This window comes from Petaurus breviceps, unplaced genomic scaffold, assembly GCF_028583685.1.
Source record: "Petaurus breviceps papuanus isolate PSGF00001 unplaced genomic scaffold, PetGlider_PUasm1.0 188, whole genome shotgun sequence".
NCBI lineage: Eukaryota > Metazoa > Chordata > Mammalia > Diprotodontia > Petauridae > Petaurus > Petaurus breviceps.
The window spans coordinates 6,563,871-6,585,132 of record NW_027185804.1 but is presented as its reverse complement, the minus strand read 5'-3'; the positions used below and the strand labels follow the sequence as shown (position 1 = coordinate 6,585,132).

Below are 21,262 nucleotides of genomic sequence, written 5' to 3'. Positions count from 1 at the left end.
GAGAGAGAGAGAGAGAGAGAGAGAGAGAGAGAGAGAGAGCCTCAGAGACAGAATTGGAAATAGGCCTTGTTTGATTCAAAATCTAACACTTGACCCACTATGTGACAGTGCCCTCTATACAATCTCTCAGAGCTGAAGGGAGAATCTCTGCTAGACAGACCTGACCAATGTTCACCCATGCTGTGCCTAAAGATCACCAACCATAGGGAACTCACGATTTCCTAAGGCAGCCTATTCCACACTTTGGGATAAATCCAATTAGGAATGTTGCTGTTGTTTCTTACACGGAGCCCAGTTCTACCTCTCTGTAACTTCTTGTCTCCGTTCCGACTGCTGAGGCCAAGAACAAACCTAACTCCCCTTCCATGGGACCACCCTTCCAATATGGCGGATGGCTAACATATTCTCCTTCAGGCTTCTTTTTGATAATCTGCCATCATCTCCTTGTAGCTCACAAGGCCAAGCATAGACTTCAGCCTTGTCTATAGCCTAATGAATTCCTCAAACCTGGGGGTCTATGTGAAAAGCAGAAGGCACAGACACTGCTGAACTGGTCACAAGGATAGTAGTGCAAAGGAATGGGGAAGTGTGGAGCTACAGATAGAGGGCCAGAGTCAGAGCCTAGTTAGGTTCAAGCCCCAGCTTCTCCCCTTTATATCTGCATGACCTTGGGCAAATCACTGGATTCCTCTTGACTTTACCTTTCTCCCCTGTTAAATGGGGTGAATAATATATGCAACGTCTATCTCACAGAGTTGCTTCAAGCATATTTATGACTATAAAGCACAATATTGATGTGAGCTATTATTGTTACAAAGATTATCTAACGGGTGGGGGTGGTGGATGGCAATTCCAGCTAATGACAAATTACATGTTTCTATAATTATGAATTGTTTGTTACACATGCCCATTAAGGCAATGAGGATTAGGGGAGCAGCTTAAGTAATAGCTTAATGATAGAGGATATTTTCCTTTGATGATTATGCTCCTCCCACCCCAAGAGAGTTACTATTATTAGTTCCCCATACTCTTTGCTCTGTGGATTGGAGGTGGGGCTGCTGTAAATCTATAGAGGGAAAGAAGTCCAGGGTAGGAGAATGTGTCCCTGCCTTCCTTCCCATGTGTGGTCACAGGAACAGACCAGTGGAGTTTGTATCTCCTCCCAGGAATAATCTATCTTTGCTCAACAGAAAGTTGTGGCAAGATGCACCCTGCTTCCCCGAGCAAGGACTATATTTATTGAATGACAGGGGAATCGTTATTCCCTGGGATTCAGTGCTTACACAGGTCATGAACAATGGATCAGCCCAAGTGGCCCCGAAGTGAAATTTAAGAGGGAGAGCCAAAGGATGGAGAGGGGAAGTCAGGAGGGATGCAGGAAGTGAAGGGGCATCAGTCAGCTAAGCAATCGATGAGAATTCATTAAGTACCTACTATGTGTCAAGAACTTAACTATAGAATTAAACCTTAGGCATCTCTGGAAGGAACAACTGTATGCCCCAGGGAGACGTAAGAGTGAATGAATGGAAATAAATGAAGAAGCCTTTATTGAGGAATTATTATGTGCCAAGCATTATGTTAAACACTGGTGAGGCAAAAAGAAATGGTAAAACAGGCCCTGCTGTCAAGGAAGCTCCTAGTCTAATTGGGGACATAACACACAAAAGCTGTGCAGCAGCTGGGTAGCATGATAGATAGAGCACCAGCCCCAGAGTCAGAAGGACATGAGTTCAAATCCAGCCTCAGACATTTACTACCTGTGTGACCCTGGGTGAATCACTTAACAGTATTTGCCTCAGTTTCCTCAACTATAAAGGGAGCTGAGAAAAGGAAATAGTTAACCACCTCAGTATCTCTGCCAACAGAATCCCAACTGGGGTCACAGAGTCAGACACAACTGAATAACCAAGATGGAAACATCTGAAAGTATTAATGGTGAAGTGATGAAAGAGGAGACAAAGCACAGGGGTCCTTAAGAAATAGCAATGAGGGGTGGCTAGGTGGTACAGTAGACAGAGCACTGGCACTTGAGTCAGGAGGTCCTGAGTTCAAACTCAGCCCCAGATACTTAATAGCTGTGTGACCCTGGGCAAGTCACTTAACCCTGAGAGACAGGGAGAGAGACAGAGACAGAGGGAGAAGAAGAGAGAGAGAGAGAGAGAGAGAGAGAGAGAGAATAATGGGAGGATGACAGGGTATGGCTGCAGAGGAGCTAAGGAGTAGAAAAAGCATGAATTTTGTGGTCAGAGGACCTGGTTTCAAGTCTTAATTCCACCACTTATTACTTTTGCAACCTTGAGCAAATCTCTTCGTTTCATTGAGCTTGGTTCCCATCTAGTGCGGGGTCAGATGGCCTCTAAATCTATACCTGGAGTTGTGAAGCATTTTCATAAGCAGTTCTGAGCCCAAGGCAGCCCATCCTTCCACCCCAGCCCCTGGGCTTCACATTCACCTAGGCAGAGGCTGTAGAGTTTCCTCTCCCAGGCTCACTTTGTAGGACGCGTCAGAGGTAATTCTGGAGAGGGAGGTGATGTGTCATAGTGCAGAGAGTCCTGCATTTGGGGTCAGAAAATGGGATTTGTTACCCCATCCATGCTATTGATTAGGGGTGCATTATGGGGACAAGCCCCCACTCCTCTGTGGGCTGTAGTTTGCTGTCCTGTAAAATGAAAGGAGGAGATCAGATGGCATCTACTGTGATTTCTAGTTCCAAATTCTATGATTTTATGAATCATACATCAGGCTGTTTTCTTTTCTTCAGAGTAGTGCAGTCTTGGCCTTGGAGATTCAGTCTGCAGCTTACCAAGTCTTGACTTTATCCTTCAAACAGCAACTGTTTTCCAAATGCCCAGACTCACTGGTTTCCATAGCATTTGGGGACCTTATGGTTTTATTATGGGAAATGAAAGTAATCTCCATGGAATGCTTGCTTTTCTTGGCATAATCCATTCATTTTTTACCCCTTTCTTCCCCCTCTTACACGTCTCTTCTCTCTGTGCCCCAGTTGCAGAATTCCCTGAAGAGTGACTTATGTCTTGATCAAGGACCAGATACAGAAAATGTTCCTATCATGTACTTGTGTCATGGCATGACCCCACAGGTAAGTCACACAGACAAACTCAGAGATGGATGGCCATTTCCATTGCTGCTCAGGATATGGTGCTCAGTACAGGAAAGGAATGGAGGTTGGGGGTAGGGGAGGTCAGGGCAATGAGTTAGGATGTCCTGCCTTGCCAGACATCTTGGTGGAAACATCCAGCATCAGACTCCACACTTTGGCTGCCCATTTAGAATCAGGTGATACCCAAGGGCACAGAAAGGAAGGAGATGCAAGGGTTTTTCCAAAGAAATCTGGAAGGCATCAAGACTCTGGGAACAAGGGGATATCTGAGGACCAAGGTTCTTTCTTTCCTCTGTGAGATCTGGTAAGAAGCTCAGGCAGCATGATATAAGGTTTTTATCCTTTTTTTGTTTTGTAAACTAAGCTTGTGATTACATTGTTATAAAGATCTTCCAGTTATAAAGACTTCCTCTCCAGATGCAGAACTGTACCTTTTCTTCAACTATGATCTTAGAGAGTTGCCTAGTCAGTGAGACATAAATGATTGCCCAGGGTCACACAGCCAGTTTATGTCAGAAGCAGCCTTCCTTATTCCAAAACCAACTCTATCCATTATAGAATACTGTTTCTATTTTATTTTATTATATCTAGCCCTGACTCAGATGTATACATTTTGTATTTGCTTATCTTTGTTTTGCTTTTTGGAGGGGGGAGGGCAGGGTAATTAGGGTTAATTGACTTGCCCAAGGTCACATGGCTTGTAAGTGTTAAGTGTCCGAGGCCAGATTTGAACTCAGGTCCTCCTGACTCCAGGGCCAGTGCTCTGTTCACTTCATCACCTAGCCACCGCATATTTGCTTATCTTTGCAGATATTGTTTCCCCCAGTGAAATGTAAGCCTCTGGAGGGCATGAGTGTTTTTCATTTTGTCAGTATCTCCAGTGCTTAACACAGTGTTTGACTATATGGAGTGTGTACACTCCATAAATGCTTGATGAATTCCTGAATTGAATGAACAGAATGATGAGGACCCCTACTTGGGATTTTTCAGGCATCATGGCTGGGGACCAGGACTTGATTTCACAGCAGAGAAAGCTCCTGCTCCAATTGAAATGAAGTCTTGAACACCCAGAGCCCCTCAGGACATCTCCCTCAAACAGAGTCCCAACACATTCTAATGTTATCAATGGGACCCCTGGGGAAAGTGCCAAGTACACCAATCAGCAAATATTTTCCAAGTAGCTACAATACTCAGTGCTTGATTCTGGTCTCAGGTCTTTGCATTTCTGTTTAGTACAACTTTAAGGCATTTAGTACAACTTTAAGAAGTAACTAACCTCTGAATCCTGGAATCAGTGATCTGGCTGGAGCCTTAGGGAGATGGGATGTCCTGTGGAGGTCTAAGCAGAAACACTGCTGAATGGAAATCCAGGAGTCAGACAAAGCTGGAATCAGTCCCCTGCCCTGCTCCTTAATAACTGTCTGTGATCAAATGAGATATTTGGAAAACACTTAACACATTGCCTGGCACATGTACCACCTAGCTGCTAGGTGGGTGGGAACCACTGATGGAGTAAGAAGATGTTCAGTTCTTCAGGTTTTAACATCCTGAACAAAAATCAATGAAGCAATGATACATTGGAAAGATCTTTGGCTCTGGACTCAGAAAACTTGGGTTCAAATCTTGACTCTATTACTTACTATCTGAGTAACCTGGGGTGAGTCGCTTAAACTCTTTGGGCCTTAGTTTCCTCATCTGTAAAATGAAGAGCTTGGGCTAGACAACTTCTGAGGTCCTTTCTAGCTCTAATTCTATGCACCTAGAGTCAGGGTTGGTTGGCAAAGACAGTGGGCTAGCCCAGAGATGGAGAAGAGGATCACACGGTGTCTCACACCCGGATAGTGTCCACTCCAGGGGAGAGAGACATGAAAGACTGCTAGAAGCACATCAGCATTAAAGCTGTCGGGGGTGGGAGCCCCCTCCTCCCTCATCCTCTCCCACTCCTAGTCCGCCTGAGGACCCGCACTGCTTCATTTAGTTTTCACAGTCTTGGTAATTCTAGGGAGATGTCTTCCCTCAAAGATTCTCTCCCTTTCCTCAGGTGTGGGCAGCTGGGATTTTCAGGAGGTAAAGACTTCACAGATTTTCTATGACTTGTATAATTCTATCTCCAAGGAGGCTCCGTTTCAGCAAGAAATTATTCTTCTCATCTTTTTAAGATGGTGGAAACTCCTCTTATTCTCTTTTCCTCAGATGTTTGACTTCCCGTGTGTGAAGGTTTTCTCAGATTGAGAGGATGTTTATTTTTTCTGTCTTCTATTTATTCCCTGCTCCTCTGTTCAACAAGGTACTTCCTGTTTCATCGAATTTAGAAATAGAAGAGACATTGGAAATCACCTACCAACGTTCTTGTTTTATAACAAAGGCAGTCCAAAGAGAATTGATTTGACTGAGGTGACCCTGGCAATAAGTAACAGAATGGGGGATTGAATCCAAGTCCTCTAGCCCCAAATTCATTGCTATTTCCCTACAATAAGTGGCCTCTCTTGAAGTCACTTTAAACCACAAAACTGAAGAAAGGGAAAGCTAAAGGGACATTTAAGATCACCTAGTCCATACCCCAACATGTTTTTAAATTCTTTTTAGGACCAGTCTCCACCTCCTGATCTCCTCACTGGTATGAGCACCAACCATCTCCGCCCCATCTTCATCCCAGCCCATTGGGCTACTCACCCCCATACCGAGCATCCTCCTCCTCCTCCTCCCTTCTTGTCCTCATCCCCAACAGCATCTCTATTCCTTTCCATCCTGTCCCCACCTACATCCATATCTCCATCCTAACCTATCCCATCACTATTGCAAACACATTTTTTTTTTGGAGGGCAATTGGGTTAAGTGACTTGCCCAAGGTCACACAGCTAGTTTGTGTGTGTGTGTGTTAAGTGTCTGAGGCCAGATTTGAACTCAGGTCCTCCTGACTCCAGGGCCAGTGCTCTATTCACTGTGCCACCTAGCGACCCCGCAAACACATTTTCAAACACATATCTTCCCATCCAGTTCCCATCTTTATTCCCCTTCCTATCTGTATCCTTCTTCCTTCTCATCAAATTCCCATGCTAACCATCATCACCATTCCATGTCATCTCCATGTTCACCCTTCCCCCTCTCCATCCACATCTTTGACCAGAACAGAATGTCGTTGTTAATATTCAGTTGTTTTTAGTTATGTCTGATTCTTCATGATCCCATTTGGGGTTTTCTTGGAAAAGATACTGGAGTGGTTTGTCATTCCTTTTTTAGCTCATTTTACAGCTGAAGAAACTAAAACAGGATTGAGTGACTTACCCAGGGTCACACAGCTAGTAAGTAAATGTCTAAGGACAGATTTGAATTCAGGATCTTGACTTGACTGACCCTAAGGCTCTTTTCAGCTTCAAAGCTGGGGTCTGTTTTAACAGAGCTTCGTATAGAACCAGACACATGACTGAGGTGGGACACTCCCCTACCAACTCCCTTTTGCCTGTGGGATTCACCTAATTACCCTTCTAACCATGCCTGGGGGGCAGTTTTGCTTCCACTTTCGTGGAATCCTAGTAACCAACAGTAGCTGTGCCTTTGTGGTGGGCTTAGTATAGAGAGCTGCATCCCAGGCCATCACCAGTCATCTGGACACTTGTCCTGCCACTGGACTCCAATGACTCTGGAAGAGAAAGTGAGACTGATGACTTTGTGCAACTCTGCATCACTTCAATCCACATTAATGCACAAGTCAAGACATCGCCCATCACGTCCTGAAGTCCTTGGTCCTCTTCGAAAATTAGGCGTGAACGCTGGTCCTCCTGACTCCAGGCCCAGTGCTTCATCCGCTGCACCTCCTAGCTGCCCAGGTTAGAGTAGGACAGTGAAATAACTCTTCATATATTGTCTTAATTCTAGTCCATTCCATTCCTTCCCACTCAGAGATCTAAAGCAAAGAGGTCCTGAGCATTTGCCTCTTAGGAAAGAGGAAAACAAGGCAAGGACGGAGACATAGACAAAACTAAGTCTGCCTTTTATTCCCTGAGCTACTTTTTGATGTAGCTTCTCCTGAGAGGGATTGGTATCCAAATGAGTGACCTCAGAAACCCTCTGCCCAGTGTCTGGTTCAGAGAATTTCTCATAATCCTGAAGCAGCTGACAGTGGAAATACACCAGCTGAACCCTTTCCATAGTAGTTTTCATGGATATAGTGAAGTCACAGTAATGTTTGGTGCATACCTTGCCATGATATTCAATGACTCCCATTCCAGTCCTTGGGGAGATTTGCAAGAGCATGGACAAAGTTGGAATGACTGATGAACTAAGCAGATTTTAATATTAGCTGCAGGCTCTTGGCTAGACTGGCATGCTTTCCTTTCCACATCAAATAAAGACACAATAACAATACTACTGATCCTACCAGCAATAAGAATACTAACTAATACCTATATGGTTCTTTAAAGTTTTAAATAAACCTTGTGTGTAATCTTATTTGAATTTCAAAGCAATCCCATGAGAAAGGTCCTACAGGTATTCTTGACTCTACAGATAAGGAAAATAAGATCAAAAAGGTTAAGTGACTTCCTTATGCTCATAAACACGAAGAAGTACCAGACCTGGACCAGGTCTTGGGGCTCTCGATTCCCAGAATAGTGCTTCTCCTGCTTTCCTCTTAGATTTTCATTGGGAAACTTCCAAGGATACTATTCATTCATGCCTTTCTAAAAGTGATTCCATCCAATTTTCTTCCAGATATAATGGTCCTTGGATTTATAATTCTAGATTGTGTATCTCTTTAACTTTGGTCTACTATTTGGGGGATTGAAGAGACTGGAATAACTTTAATCATAGGGGGAAGTTCACAGCTCAGATGAGATGCCAAGGGGTGTGTTCCTTGCTAAGATGTATCTATCCCTATTAACTCAGATGTTCTTGGAGTTGCAGGCTATATGAAGCAATAGTTGATTTCTAAGAAAAATCATATAATGGAGAGGAGAAAAAGAGGCAGCTATCCAGAATGGAATTAATTAGGCACAGAATTGGAAGGGGACTTTTGAGTTTTCTGCTTTGACCAGGGTTATGCTATGTTCAACTTGATATTGGTTTGTGAGAGCTGATTATTACATTTTCAGTACAAGCTTTAGACTTGAGATGGAGAAAAGGTAAATAATGCAGACTGAACTTAAAAGTATGTTCCGCATACATGTTTTAGAGAGCTGGTTGTTAAATATTTACCAGAACACCACTGAGCTTAACCCCACCTAAACAAGACTCTCCTCTACAAAATACCCAACCAATGGTCATCTAGCCTTTGCTTGAAGGCTTCCAGTTAAGGGGAACCCCATTCTCCTTGAGGCAACCCATTCCACTTTAGATAGCTCTGATTGCTAAGGAGGCTTTCCTTAAATGCAAGTTAATCCTTTTCTGCAACTCCTACCACTCTCTCTAGTTATCCCCTCCCAGGTAAAGCAGATTAAGTCTAAATCTCCGTGAAAATAACTGTCTTTCAAATTTTTGGAGATTACTTTCATGTTCCCCAAGTCAAGGGGTCTTATCCTTTTTAAATCTTGTATTTCTTTGGAAGTCTGGTAAAGCCTATGGACCCTCAGAATAATGTCTTTAAATGCACAAAATAAAATATGTAGGACTACAAAGGCAACTAATTATATTGGAAGACAGTTGTCATTTTTTTTAAGATTTTAGATCCTGGGTTAAGAACTATTGCCCTAAATTTTTTGTTCTCCACACTGAATATTTGTCATGATTGAATGGCCCTTCACCATCCTCGCTGCCCTGTTATGGATGCCTTGCAGATTATTAACATCTCTCCTAAAATATATTCAAACCTAGGTTTGAATATAATACTCTAGATTGGGTCTGACTAGGGTAAAATATAGCAGGTCCATCACCTTCCTAGTTCTGAGAACTCTTAATACAGCCTATGATCAACTTGGACTTTTTTGCCTGCTGAGTTAAGTTGTTGACTCATATTAAGTTTGCAGTCCAATAAAATACTCAGCTTTATTTCAAACTGATGAATAGCTCCATTCCTCTCCTGTCTCCAGTTTATGAAGATGATTTTTTTAACCCACATGGAGTCCAGAATTGTTCAATTTTCAGGAAAAAAACACTGAGGCAGAGCTCCAAGTCAATAGCACTTCATTAAAGAGTCCATGGTCCCCTCTAATAAAGTGGATCTCAAATCTTCCTCATGATCTGGGATTCCTCCTTTCCCCAAGGCCCTATTTTTTATAGGGCTTGATACCCAAACACTGCAAAGAGGCAAAGTAAAGTACAGTTTCATTGGTTGATGGACCTTGATTTTGACCCTCTAGGATGGAGAGAAATAATGCATCAGCATGGATGGTCATGGATGGCAAGGCAATGGTCATCTCCACTTAGTAAATGATCATAATATGGTTTCCTGCTCATGAGACAAGAGAACGTGGTCTGGAGGTACAAAAATTAATCTGGCAACTTTCCATATCATTCCAGAGTTTCTCACCCACTCTGGGCTTGGTTATCAGCATTATGGTTAGGCAAGAGAGCTTCATAAGTGGTAGTACACAACTCTGAGGCCTAAGATACAGAACTTATAATTACTATACCTGTGGAATCATATCAAACTGATTAATACTGATCCAAATAAATTAGGGGTCTAATTGATTATCACACCCAAGTGTATGATTTTACATCTATTCCTATTAAATTTCACTTTATTTACTTTATTCAACCCAGAATTCTCTCTTTGTGACTATTACCCTGATCATTCATTATAATACTTACATTTTTGCCATTTTAAGAATATGATAAGCTTTACATTTATTTATTTATCCAAGCCATTGATAAAAATATTTAACATCTTAGGGCCAAGCACAGATCTCTAGAGCATGCCCCTGGAGACTTCCTTTCAAGCTAATATCCAATATTTACTAAACTTTGAGTCTGTTGGCTGAACTATTTAATCTAGTCATTCAACCACTTCTTAATACACCAAAAAAAAATCATAATGTAGCTATCATCTGTATATCTTGTTCACAAGAAAAACATGTGAGTCTTTATCATGTGTTTTACCATAATATATGTAAACTATATCTACAACATTCCTGTAATCTGCTTGGTTTGAAAAAGCTGTCTAGAAAGTTAATAAGATTAGTCTTCCCTGACCTCTTCTTGATCTCCTTTTCCACATGTGTGCTAAACATCCTTTTAATATTATGTTCTAAAATTTTGTTGGGAAACTAATCCAAGCCCACTGATTTATACATTACAGTCTGTATTCTCTTCCTTTTTTAAAAAATGAGTGTCGTTATCTTACTTAGGCTAGAAGTGCAGAAGCCATTCATGGACCAGCCCAACCCCACTGTGGATGGACACAGAAGCTTTAACCTCTTCTGTTTCCTGGACTGGTTCATGCCTCCTTAGGTGGCCTGCTGTCTCTCTGCTTACAAGGGCTTAACACATTGGTGTTAGATTTGGTGTGGATGCTCGATCAGCTTTAGTCCCACTGCAGTTCAGAACTCCCAAACTCAAGTGATTCACCAGCCTTGGCCTCCCTAATAATATAGATTATAGGCACTTTCTGTTTTCCAAAAATGGGGATATTTGGCCTTCTCCAATCCTGTGGTTCCTCTTCCATTCTCCAGGATCTTTCCAAGAGCATTGGCAGAAGCTCATCAATCACATTTCTTGGGTTCTTTCAGTACCTAAGGATGTAATTCATCTAGACCTGGTAACTTGAACTCATAAAGGGTAGCTAGACATTCTTTTTTTTAAGCATTGTTTTTCACTCTCATTATCCTCCTCATTATCTTGGATATCAATTCCCCATTAGCCATTTTTGTTCTCTCCTTTCGAGTTCAAAAATCCTTCTCCTAGGAAGAAAATAAAAAGAAGCAAAATAAGTGTTGAGCTGCTCTGCTCTCTCTCCATTACATATTATCTTTGTCCCATCCATTCTGAGCATTAGACCTATCCCTTCTTTCATCTTCCTTCCCCCTCCCCCAATAGAGCTTTTAAAATCCCTCTTGTTATTCTGAGCTCTCATTGCTAGCCTCAGCTCATTCTGAGATTTAGCATTCCTGACAGGATTCTTACAGGACCATGCCAAGCTTTCATATTCATTCCATCTCTGTTTGTTGCCCTTGGTCCCATCTTCGGTACCTGGCTTTTAAAAATCTAAGATTGTTGATGAATTCCCTATATACTGTGGTGGTCTCTTTAGACAACCTCCTCACCTTCTTCCTCATCAGAATCATTTTCTTTGTGTGTTTAGAATTTCATTATTGAGAACCTCATAGGCTGACTTTCTTCAACGAATTTTACTCCATGGAATCCTACCTCTTCTTTTTCTTCATCCTTTCAAATCTGTTGTCCAAAAATATATCCCATCACACAATGTCTGCCTTTCTTCCTACCTTCTCTGTCTTTCTAAGTTGGAGTGGTCACTTTCCCCCAAGGCTCCCCTCACTTCTACCCACCCCCCAAAAGTGTTTGCCATCATCACTAATAACTGCATATAGAACAGATTTCCCCCTTATTGGTTCCTCTAACTTTTAATAAATAGTTATCTTTAAATCAACATCAAGATATTATTAGCTGCTTTGCCTTTAGCACAGATACACCAAGAGAGATTGGGGGGGAGGGGAAGGTGCTTCCAGCAGATGTATGCATAATCAAAGTCCCATATCATTTCTGTATCATCCTCTGTACCAAATTTGTGATCTGCTTCCCAAACTCCTTACATGTCAAGTACTCCAAAAACAATCTCTTCTGTTCCTATCCCTGCTAATTTTCACACAACTATCTACCATGTTTTCTGGATTTCCTTACATGAGTTTATAACAGTTCTATGAGTTCTCAACAGGCAGGGCTATTGACTCCTTTAACTCATTCTATTCTTTTTGAATGAGACATAGCCTTTAAGAGCCATATTCTAGTGATAAGTCTCATTCCACCAAATCTCAGTAATATCTCTGAAGTCAAATTTATCTCCTTGTGTTAGGATCATCAGTTCACTTCGCCTGTTACTCAACATCATTTTTGTATAAACATTTCAGATCATGGGTTGTATTATTATTGGTTCTTTCCTAAGATTGCATCTGTTACAAATTTTGGGGCAGCCCTACTGCTATTCTTTCCATGTTATAGCTATCTAATTTTCCTGGTACCTAGCTTGATGAAGAGAAAAAGCCGGTTTTCTCCTTCTCCATTCCTTATTTCCTATTAATACTCTCCTTAAAGATGTGATGGATTTGTTTATAGATGGTTCCTCAATGATGTCTGTTGGGATGAGCTGGTGGTTCTCATACTCCCAAAGAGAGGGGCTCAGGGCTTGTCTCTTCACTCTGAGTTAACTCTGCATCTAATTTCTTATTCTGTTTTATAAAGGATCTCATTTGCATTTCCTTTTAGAAGTAGAATAAACAAGCAAGGCAAGGCTAGGCCTGGGATGACAGACTTGTCAGCTCAATGGGAGATGTATCACAGCCTGCAGCCTCCAAGGGAAGGTTCTAATGACTGTATTCAGCCCCCCCTAGAAGTGGCCCCCTCACCTCTATTTGCTCAGCATGCTCATGATGGCCCTGACACTGCTGTCACTGCCCCACCATTCAGAACACAGGCATTAGGCTCCCCATGTATCAGTAGCTTATCCAAACTTTGCATGTGGGTTTAGAAAATGGGAGATTTGTGGTACTTCTGTAAAATACCTCAGAAGCAGATACTGCATATGTCAACCAACACAGAACAGAGAATGCCTTAGACTCATGAACCAGGATCCAGGTATCTGTTTTCCTCCTGGTTTTTCTTGCTTGGAAACCAAGGTAAGATTAACACCTCTCCAGTACCTTTCCATACAGAAAACTAAGATAGGAGAAGAGGATTCACTCAACATGCATCCAATAAACATTTGTTGCACAATTATGATGTGCCAGGCAAGAGAGTGAGGCCTAAATTGCTTTTGAGAAATTGCAAAGCTCTTTTACTGATCCCAAACTTCCCATGAGAGCAAAGGCCCATCTTTTCAATTCTAATATTTTACTGGTGTTGCCATATGGTAACAAAATGTGAAACACCAATGTCTTTGAAGAACTAGAGATGAGGATAACATGGAGGACAAGGGAGAGATTTGTGGTGGGTGTGAGCAGGCTATGCAACATGTCATCAATGTTGAAATCAAAGAAAAACCACCTGTAAATGGCATGGTTAAGGAATTGTATGAAAGGAAGAGAAGATAGGCTAGTGCGTGACTAGGGGCACTTGTAATGTTGGGAGAAAGCAAGGAAGGTCCCTAGTAAGTTTGGTTGGGCCTCATGTTCAGCCTTTTGGAAGAACATAAATAAGAATCACACAAGTTGAGTGTGCATAAATGCTTTGCAATCTGCATAGTTGGGGTAAAATCTCCAATCGATTAATATTTGAGTATGTCAGGCATTGTGGTAGCCACTGTAAATGCAAAGAAAAAGAAATCAAATGATGGCTGCCCTCAAGGAGCTTACACTCTACTAGCCAAAAATAGTAAGTATGCAGTCAAATAAGCACAATGGAATTATCAGGGAGGGTGCTTACAACTTGAGAGATCTGGGGAAAAAACTTTTAAAGGAAATGACCCTAGAACTGAGCCCTGAAGGGAGCTTGAGATTCCAAATGTAAAGGTGAGGAAAGGGAGCACATCAGGCACGTGGAATGATCTGTGCTAAAACATAAGGGTGGGAGATGGAATGTCTTGTAGGGAAGGGTGAGAAGGTCCATCAGGCTGAAATGGAGAGTATGTGAGCAGGAATAATATGAATTCAGACTAAAAAAATAGTGTGGACTTTCAGTGTCAAGTAGAGGAGTTAATTTATCCAAGACACAGTAGGGAGTCCCTGGGGTTTCTTGAATAGGAAGTAATATGGTCACTGGGAATATTAATTTCATATCTGTGTAGAGGATAGATTGGAAGGGAGATACTAGAAGAGATTTGGAAGTTATTTCATTAATCCAAGGAAAAGGTAATGGGGAATCATTTGGACTGGTAGCTGTGAGTGGAAGGAGAGATGCAAAAGATGTTATAGAGATAGAATCAACAAGAATTGGTAAATGATTGGATATAGGAGAAGGGAATTAGAAGAATCGTGGGTGGCTGCTAGACTGTGACCTTGGGTGACTGGAAAGATAATAGCATCCTCAATAAAAATAGAAAAGTTTGGAAAAGGCAAGGATTTTGTAGGAAGAATGAGTTCAGTTTTGTACATGTTAAGTTTGAGAAGGTCTATGGGACCTCCAGGTAGAGGAAACAACTGGTAATACCAGACAAAAATTCAGTAGAAAGTTAGAGCTATATGCATTTGTAAGCTAATTTTCAATTAAAAAGCCTTTATTTTCTTTCTCATTCTCTATCCAGGTTGGGTAAAAAAGAAAAGAAAAACAAAACTCTTATAAGAAATATGCATAGTAAAGCAAAACAATTCCTGCATTGATCACGTCCAAAACTTTATGTCTCATTCTGCACCCTGAGTCCATCACTTCTCTGTCAGGATGTTACTCTGGGGGTAGCATTCTCCATCATCTGTCCTCTGGAGACATGGTTGGTCATTACATTTCTCAGATTCTCATTCTTAAATCCTTCAAAGTTCTTTGTCTTTATAGTGCTGTTTTTACTATATACATTAGGCAGCTAAGTGGTACAGTGTACATAGTGCCAGCCCTGAAGTCAGGAAGACCTGAGTTCAAGTCTGACTTCAAGTCACTTCACCCTGCTTGCTTCTGTTTCTTCATCTGTAAAATGAGCTGGAGAAGGAAATGTCAAACCTGTCCAGTATCTTTGCCAAGAAAACCCCAAATGGGGTCACAAAGAGTTGGACATGACTGAAATGACTGAATGGCAGTTGTATGCATTGTTCTCTTGGTTCTGCTCAGTTATGCTGCATCAGTTCATAAAAGTTTTCCAAGGTTTTCTGAAACTACTACCTTTATCATCTCTTTGGCATGATAATATTCCATTATATCAATAGTCTATGATTTGTTCATCCATTCTCTAATTGATGGGTACTCCCACAGTTTCCAGATTTTTGCCATCCTATAAAAGAGCTGTTATGAATATTTTTGCATACATGACTCTTTTCCCCTTACCTGAAATAGTCATTTCAGTTGTGTCCAACTCTTCAGGACCCTATTTGGGGTTTCTTTGCAAAGATACTTGAGAAATTAGCCATTTCCTTCTCTAGCTCATTTTATATATGAGAAAACTGAGGAAAACAAGATTAAGTGACTTGTCCAAGGCCACACAACTAGTAAGTATGTGAGGCCAAATTTGAACTTAGGTCCTCTTGACTCCAGAGTCAATGCTGTATCCATTACACTGCTCACTTGGATCTTGGGGCTACCTATGTAAAATTGGCATTCATCCACACAGAGATCATTGAAAGTATAGAGAGAATGGGAAGAGGACCCAAAATAATAGTCCTTTGGCACACTTATGCATAGGGGGTGGACATGGATGGTAGAAAAGTCAGTACAGCATGAGAAGAGTGCTTGGGTTTGGATAAAGTTTTACAGGGGAACTGAAGACAGCACCTTTTCTCTATGCATTTATAGATCCCGTGTTCGTTCCTATACATAGGGCCCCTAGAAGCCAAACAAGACAAACATTTGTCAAGTGGACATCTTCAAGAGAAATCCATTTGTAAAGCCTAGTTTGAAGGGTAATACAATCCACTCTGAGGAGAGAAAAGTCCTTTTCCCATGCTTCTTGCATGAGTAGTGCCTGTTCACATAGGGAAGTATTTGGCCTGAGGGAAAGTAGATATAGGCTTATCCAAAGGCACCTTGTTAGGGGAGCTCACTGCCTATATGCGCTATGGACTGGGGACCATGGTTTACCCTTGCCACTAGTGGGACTAAGAGAAAGAGAAAGTTGTGTTTATTTTCCCCTTTTCATATAAAAATTAGTCACGTTACTTAAACTCTCTGGGCCCTACTTGTCTCATCTATAAAATGGGAGTGTTGAGTGTTTAGATAACCTTCAAGATCCAATAGAATTCTAAACATAGAATCCTATGATACTATGAGAAGCAATGTAGGAAGCTGCAATCAGTGTCAGTAAATTGATGGCACTATCATGGAAACAAGCTCTCTGTGCATAAGTATAGGTGGTTTGTTGTTGGGATCTATGATATCAGGAAAGTCTTGATGTAGAATGCACCAATGCAGACTGGCAATCTTTAGTAACTTATAGTCTTAGAGAGTCTCATAGACGTACTGAGAAGTTAAATGAATTGCCCAGGGTCACACAGATAACTCAGGTGTTCCTGACTCCAAGGTTTGCCTTCTTTCCACTACATTATACCATGGGGGTATAATGAATAGCTATGGGACACACTCAGTATTTTCAAGTGCATCCACAAAAAAGATTTGTTGGGGAGAAATAATTGACAACCATAGATACAAAGAGAATTTCTGGAGCTAGTGTGTCTGTGCCAATACCAGTGCTATTCATTTTGCTATGGATACACCTTAAGAACCCATCTTTGGGAGTGATGGGGATGAAGGGTGAGTGAAGCATGGGAGAGAAGGCCTTGAGGTCAGAGATGTATTAATGACGGGAGAATTGATGCTGGTTTGGAACTTCTAAATCAATTGCCAGAACAGTTTTATTTCCTCCAAAATAAATTATGAACTACTGGAAAAGCATGTGGGGGTGGAGGTTGGCTTAGGTGAAGGATGCATTACAAATGAAAGTTTCCAAAGATCTTTTTTTCTATTTGTGAAAAATAATTTTCTCTCATGGCTTGGGCCTCCAGAATAGACATGTATGTCAGCAAAATTCTCTTTTCTTGCCATTTCCAGGTTGAGAATGACCCCAAATCTAATCTGATTCAGCTGGGAAGTAAATTAAAGCCTTTTTCAAGTGCTGGCCACAAGACAAAGTGAACCGTAACCTGTGTGATCTCCACTGCGGGATCTCGAGGGTGGTCTTCCCCTTTTTGACCCGAATGAGGGCTGGAGCTATCATAGCTGTGGCCCAGCCATTCATAGATGTCGTGGCTACTTATGTGCTATAGGACACAATTATGGGGCTTGATGACCATGGCTTAGGTCTTGCAGGGACACTGATCTCCACCCAGCAGAAATATCTATGCTGCTGAAACTATGAAACTCAACACTGAGGTCTCAGTCTCATCATGGGAGGCTATATGATATGATGGAAATAGTAGGCTTTAGAGTCAGAAGATCTGGGTTCAAGTCTCTCTACCATTGAACTGAATACCTCATTTACTTTGAACAAATCACTTTACCTCATTGGTCCTCAGTGTCTTCACTGAGGGGATTTGGTCTAGTTGATCTCTAAGGTAAGCAACTGACACAGTGGATAGAACACTAGGCCTGGAGTCAGAAAGGCCTGAGACACCTGCTAACAGATGTGACCCTGGACAAGTCACTTAACTTGTTTGCTTGAGTTTCTTCAACTATAAAATGGGGATAGTAATAACACCTACCTTCCAGGGCTGTTGTGAGGATCAAATGAGATATTATTTGTGATGTGTTTAACACCATTCCTGGCACACAGTAAATGCTTACTATGAGCTTGTTTCCTTACTTTCTTCCTCCTTTTCAAGTCCCTTCCAACTGTAACTCTATAATTCTCTCTCTCTCTCTCTCTGTCTCATTCTCTCTCTGTCTCTCTCTGTCTCTCTCTGTCTCTCTCTCTCTCTCTCTCTGTCTCTCTCTCTCTCTCTCTCTCTCTCTCTTTTGCTTTTTGGAGGGGCAACTGATGTTAAGTGACTTGTCCAAGGTCACATAACAAGTTAAAGTGTTAAGTGTCTGAGGCCGGATTTGAACCAAGGTCCTCCTGACTCCAGGGCCAGTGCTCTATTCACTGTGCCACCTAGCCACCCCTGAGTAGCTCTATAATTATGATTCTGGCTTATTCTTTGCTGCTTATTTTTTATCTGTCATTTCCCAAATTCACTGGGGCTGTTGCAGAACAATCCCCCTGAGTGAAATATTCTAAGTGGGATTGATATTGCTGAGCAACTCTACCTCTGAATTATTTGGTGATTGACCTTACCCTTCCTATGAGAAATCAGTATATGTATTTTCTTCTAGGCCAGAGATATACAGTATATCCAAAAGTTGTTTGGCCTGGCATATTCTTGCAAATCTGTTCTGAGTTTTAATGGTTCCACCATGTCCTGGTTTTTTTTTCCATTTCTGATTCTCTCCCTCCCCCACCCACTAAGAAGGCAAGAAATATGATAGCAATTTTTCATAGGAAGTCATGCAAAACATATTTCTGCCATTAGCCATGTTCCATAAAAAAATTAAGGCAAGAAAAATGAAGGAAAAAATATGCTTCAATTTTGCCTTCTGAATTCATCAGTTTTCTTCCAAAGGAGGTTACCATTTTATTTAATGAGTCTTTTGGAGGAGTTCTAGTAGATCAGAGTAGCTAAGTCTTTCATAGTTGATCATCATTACAATATTGCTGTTACTATGTAACTTGTACTTCTGGTTCTGCACACTTCACTTTGCATCAGTTCAGATGAAACTTTCCATGTTTTTTTCCCTGAAATTATCTCCTTCATCATATCTTACAGCACAATAGTATTTCATCATATTTATATACCATAACTTCTTCAGTCATTCTCTAATTAACAGGCATCCTCTCAGTTTCCAATTCTTTGCCACCACAAAAAGAGCTGCGTTAAATATTTTTGTCCATATAGGTCCTTTTCTTTTCCTTTGATCTCCTTGGAGTATAGGTTTAGTAATGGTATTGCTGAGTCAAAGGGTATACACAGTTGTATAGCTCTTTGCACATACTTAAATTGTTCTCTAGTATGATTATACTATTTTACAGCTCCACCAATGTGGTGGTGATTATTTTCCCACAACTTCTTCAGTATTTGTCATTTACTTTTTCTCTCATCTTAGCCAGTAGTGGTACCCCAGAGTTGTTTCAGTTTGTATTTCTCTTAATTATTAGTAATTTAGAGCATTTTTTCATATGGCTATTGATAGCTTTTATTTCTTCCTCTAAAAACTGCCTGTTCATATCCTTCGATAATTTATCAGTTGGGGAATGACTCCTATTTTTATAAATTATCTCAGTTTCCCATATATTTGAGAAATGAGATCTTAGAGGAATTTGCCTCAATTTTTCCAATTTTCATACTTTTCTTCTAATTTTGGCTACATCAATTTTATTGTGCAAAATTTTTTTTAATTTAATGTAATCAAATTTATCCATTTTACTTCTTAAACCTCTCTCTTATTTAGTCATGAATTCTTCTCATCCAGAAAGAACTGACAGGTAGCTATTTTTCTATGGTCTCCTATTTCACCTATGATACCACTTTTATGCTTAATCATGTACCCATTTTGAGCTTATCTTGTATACAGCGTGAGATGTTGGATGTGCAGTGTGAGTAGTTTTACCAGACTACTTTGCAATTTTCCCAGCAGTTTTTGTCAAATATTGAGTTTCTGCCTGAATAGCTGGGATCTTTGGCTTTATCAACCTCTAGGCTACTGGGTTTATTTCCTTCTGTATATTGTGTCCCTAACATATTCCATTGATCATTCTATTTCTTATCTAATTCCAAATTCTTTAGTGATTAATGTTTTGTAATATAGTTTGAAATCTAGTACTATTAGCCCCGCTACCTTCACCTTTTTTATTGATTCCTTTGTTAGTCATGACTTTTTTTTCCTCCAGATGAGTTTTCTTTTTTTTCTAGCTCCATTAAATAATTTTTGGTAGTTTAATTGGTATGGTATTGTATAGTATATGTATATATATTATATGTATAATAATAATATAATATAAGTATATATAATAATAGTATATATAATACTATGGTATTGAACTTAGGTAGAATTTTAATTTTTATTATGTTGACTCATCCTGCCTATAAGTAATTAGTGTCTCTCCAATTGTTAAAAATCTGCCTATTTGTGTGAAAAGTGTTGTGAAATTGTGTTCATATAGTTCCGTTGCAGTCTTGGCAAGTAGACTCCCAAGTATTTTAAACTGTTTGCCATTACTCTAAATGGAATTTCTCTTTCTGTGTCTTCCTGCTGGGTTTTATTGGTGATATATAGAAATGCTGATGATTTGTGTGAGTTTATTTAGTTGTTCATTATTTTGACTAATTTTTAGTTGATTCTCTAGGGTTCCTTAAGATCAAGGATAAATCAAGGATATCATATCATCTGCAAAAAGTGATAATTTTGCTTCCTAAGTGCTTATGCTAATTCCTTTCATTTCTTTTTCTTTTCTTATTGTTTTAGCTAGCATTTCTAGAATAATATTGAATAATAGTGGTGATAATAGACATTCTTCCTTCACCTCTCATCTATTTAAAAGGGCTTCTAGCTTATCCCATTTTAGCTAATGGTTGATTCTGGTTTTAGATAGATACTACTTATCAATTTGGAATTGGCTAGGTGACTCATTGTATAGATCACTGGGCCTGGAGTCAGGAAGACCTGAATTCAAATCCAGCCTCTGGTAATAACTAGCTGTGTGACCCAGAGCAAGTCATTTGACTTCTCTTTACCTTAATTTACTGGAGAAGGAAATAGAGAACTACTCTAGTATCTTTGGCAAAAACAAACAAACAAACAAACAAACAAAACTGTGGACAGTACTAGCATGCTATGGTCCATGGAGTGACAAAGAAGTGGACACGACTGAATGAACAACTTATCATTTTAAGAAAAGTTGTATTTATTCCTATGCTTTCTAGTGTTTTTAAGGCCCTTTATTTAATGTAATTTTATTGTGTTGTGGTCAAAAAAGAATTCATATAATATGTCTACTTTTCTGTATTTCTTTGTGAGATTTTTTAAAGGTGTTACGTATGAGAAAAAGGTATACTCCTTCCTATTCCAATTTACTATTCTCTAGAGGTTTATCATACCAAACTTTTAAAAAATTCTATTCATCTCCTTAACTTCTTTCTTTTTTATTTTATGGTTAGATTTATTTAGTAAGAGGAATAAATTAAGGTCCCCCACTAATGTAGCTTCACTATCTATTTCCTCCTATAATTAATTTAACTTTTCCTTCAAGAATTTGAATGTTATGCCATTTGGTGCATGTACATTCAATATTGATATTATTTCATTTTCTATGGTACCATTCAGCAAAATGTAATTTCCCTTGTTATCTCTTTTAATTAGGCATATTATTGC

General features: G+C 40.2%; 1 protein-coding gene across 5 annotated transcripts in view; it reads left to right on the top strand.

Annotated features, from left to right (window-relative positions):
* The window catches only part of GALNT18 (polypeptide N-acetylgalactosaminyltransferase 18), a 459,241-nt gene that overhangs the window by 375,017 nt on the left and 62,962 nt on the right, over positions 1–21,262 (top strand). For 4 of the 5 annotated variants that reach the window (XM_069091225.1, XM_069091221.1, XM_069091222.1 and 1 more), the window contains exon 9: positions 3,005–3,100. The exons of the other annotated variant lie outside the window; for it this stretch is intronic. In XM_069091225.1, coding sequence (XP_068947326.1) covers positions 3,005–3,100 — 96 coding nt within the window. The remainder of the gene's footprint in view (positions 1–3,004; positions 3,101–21,262) is intronic. 5 annotated transcript variants of the gene reach the window in all.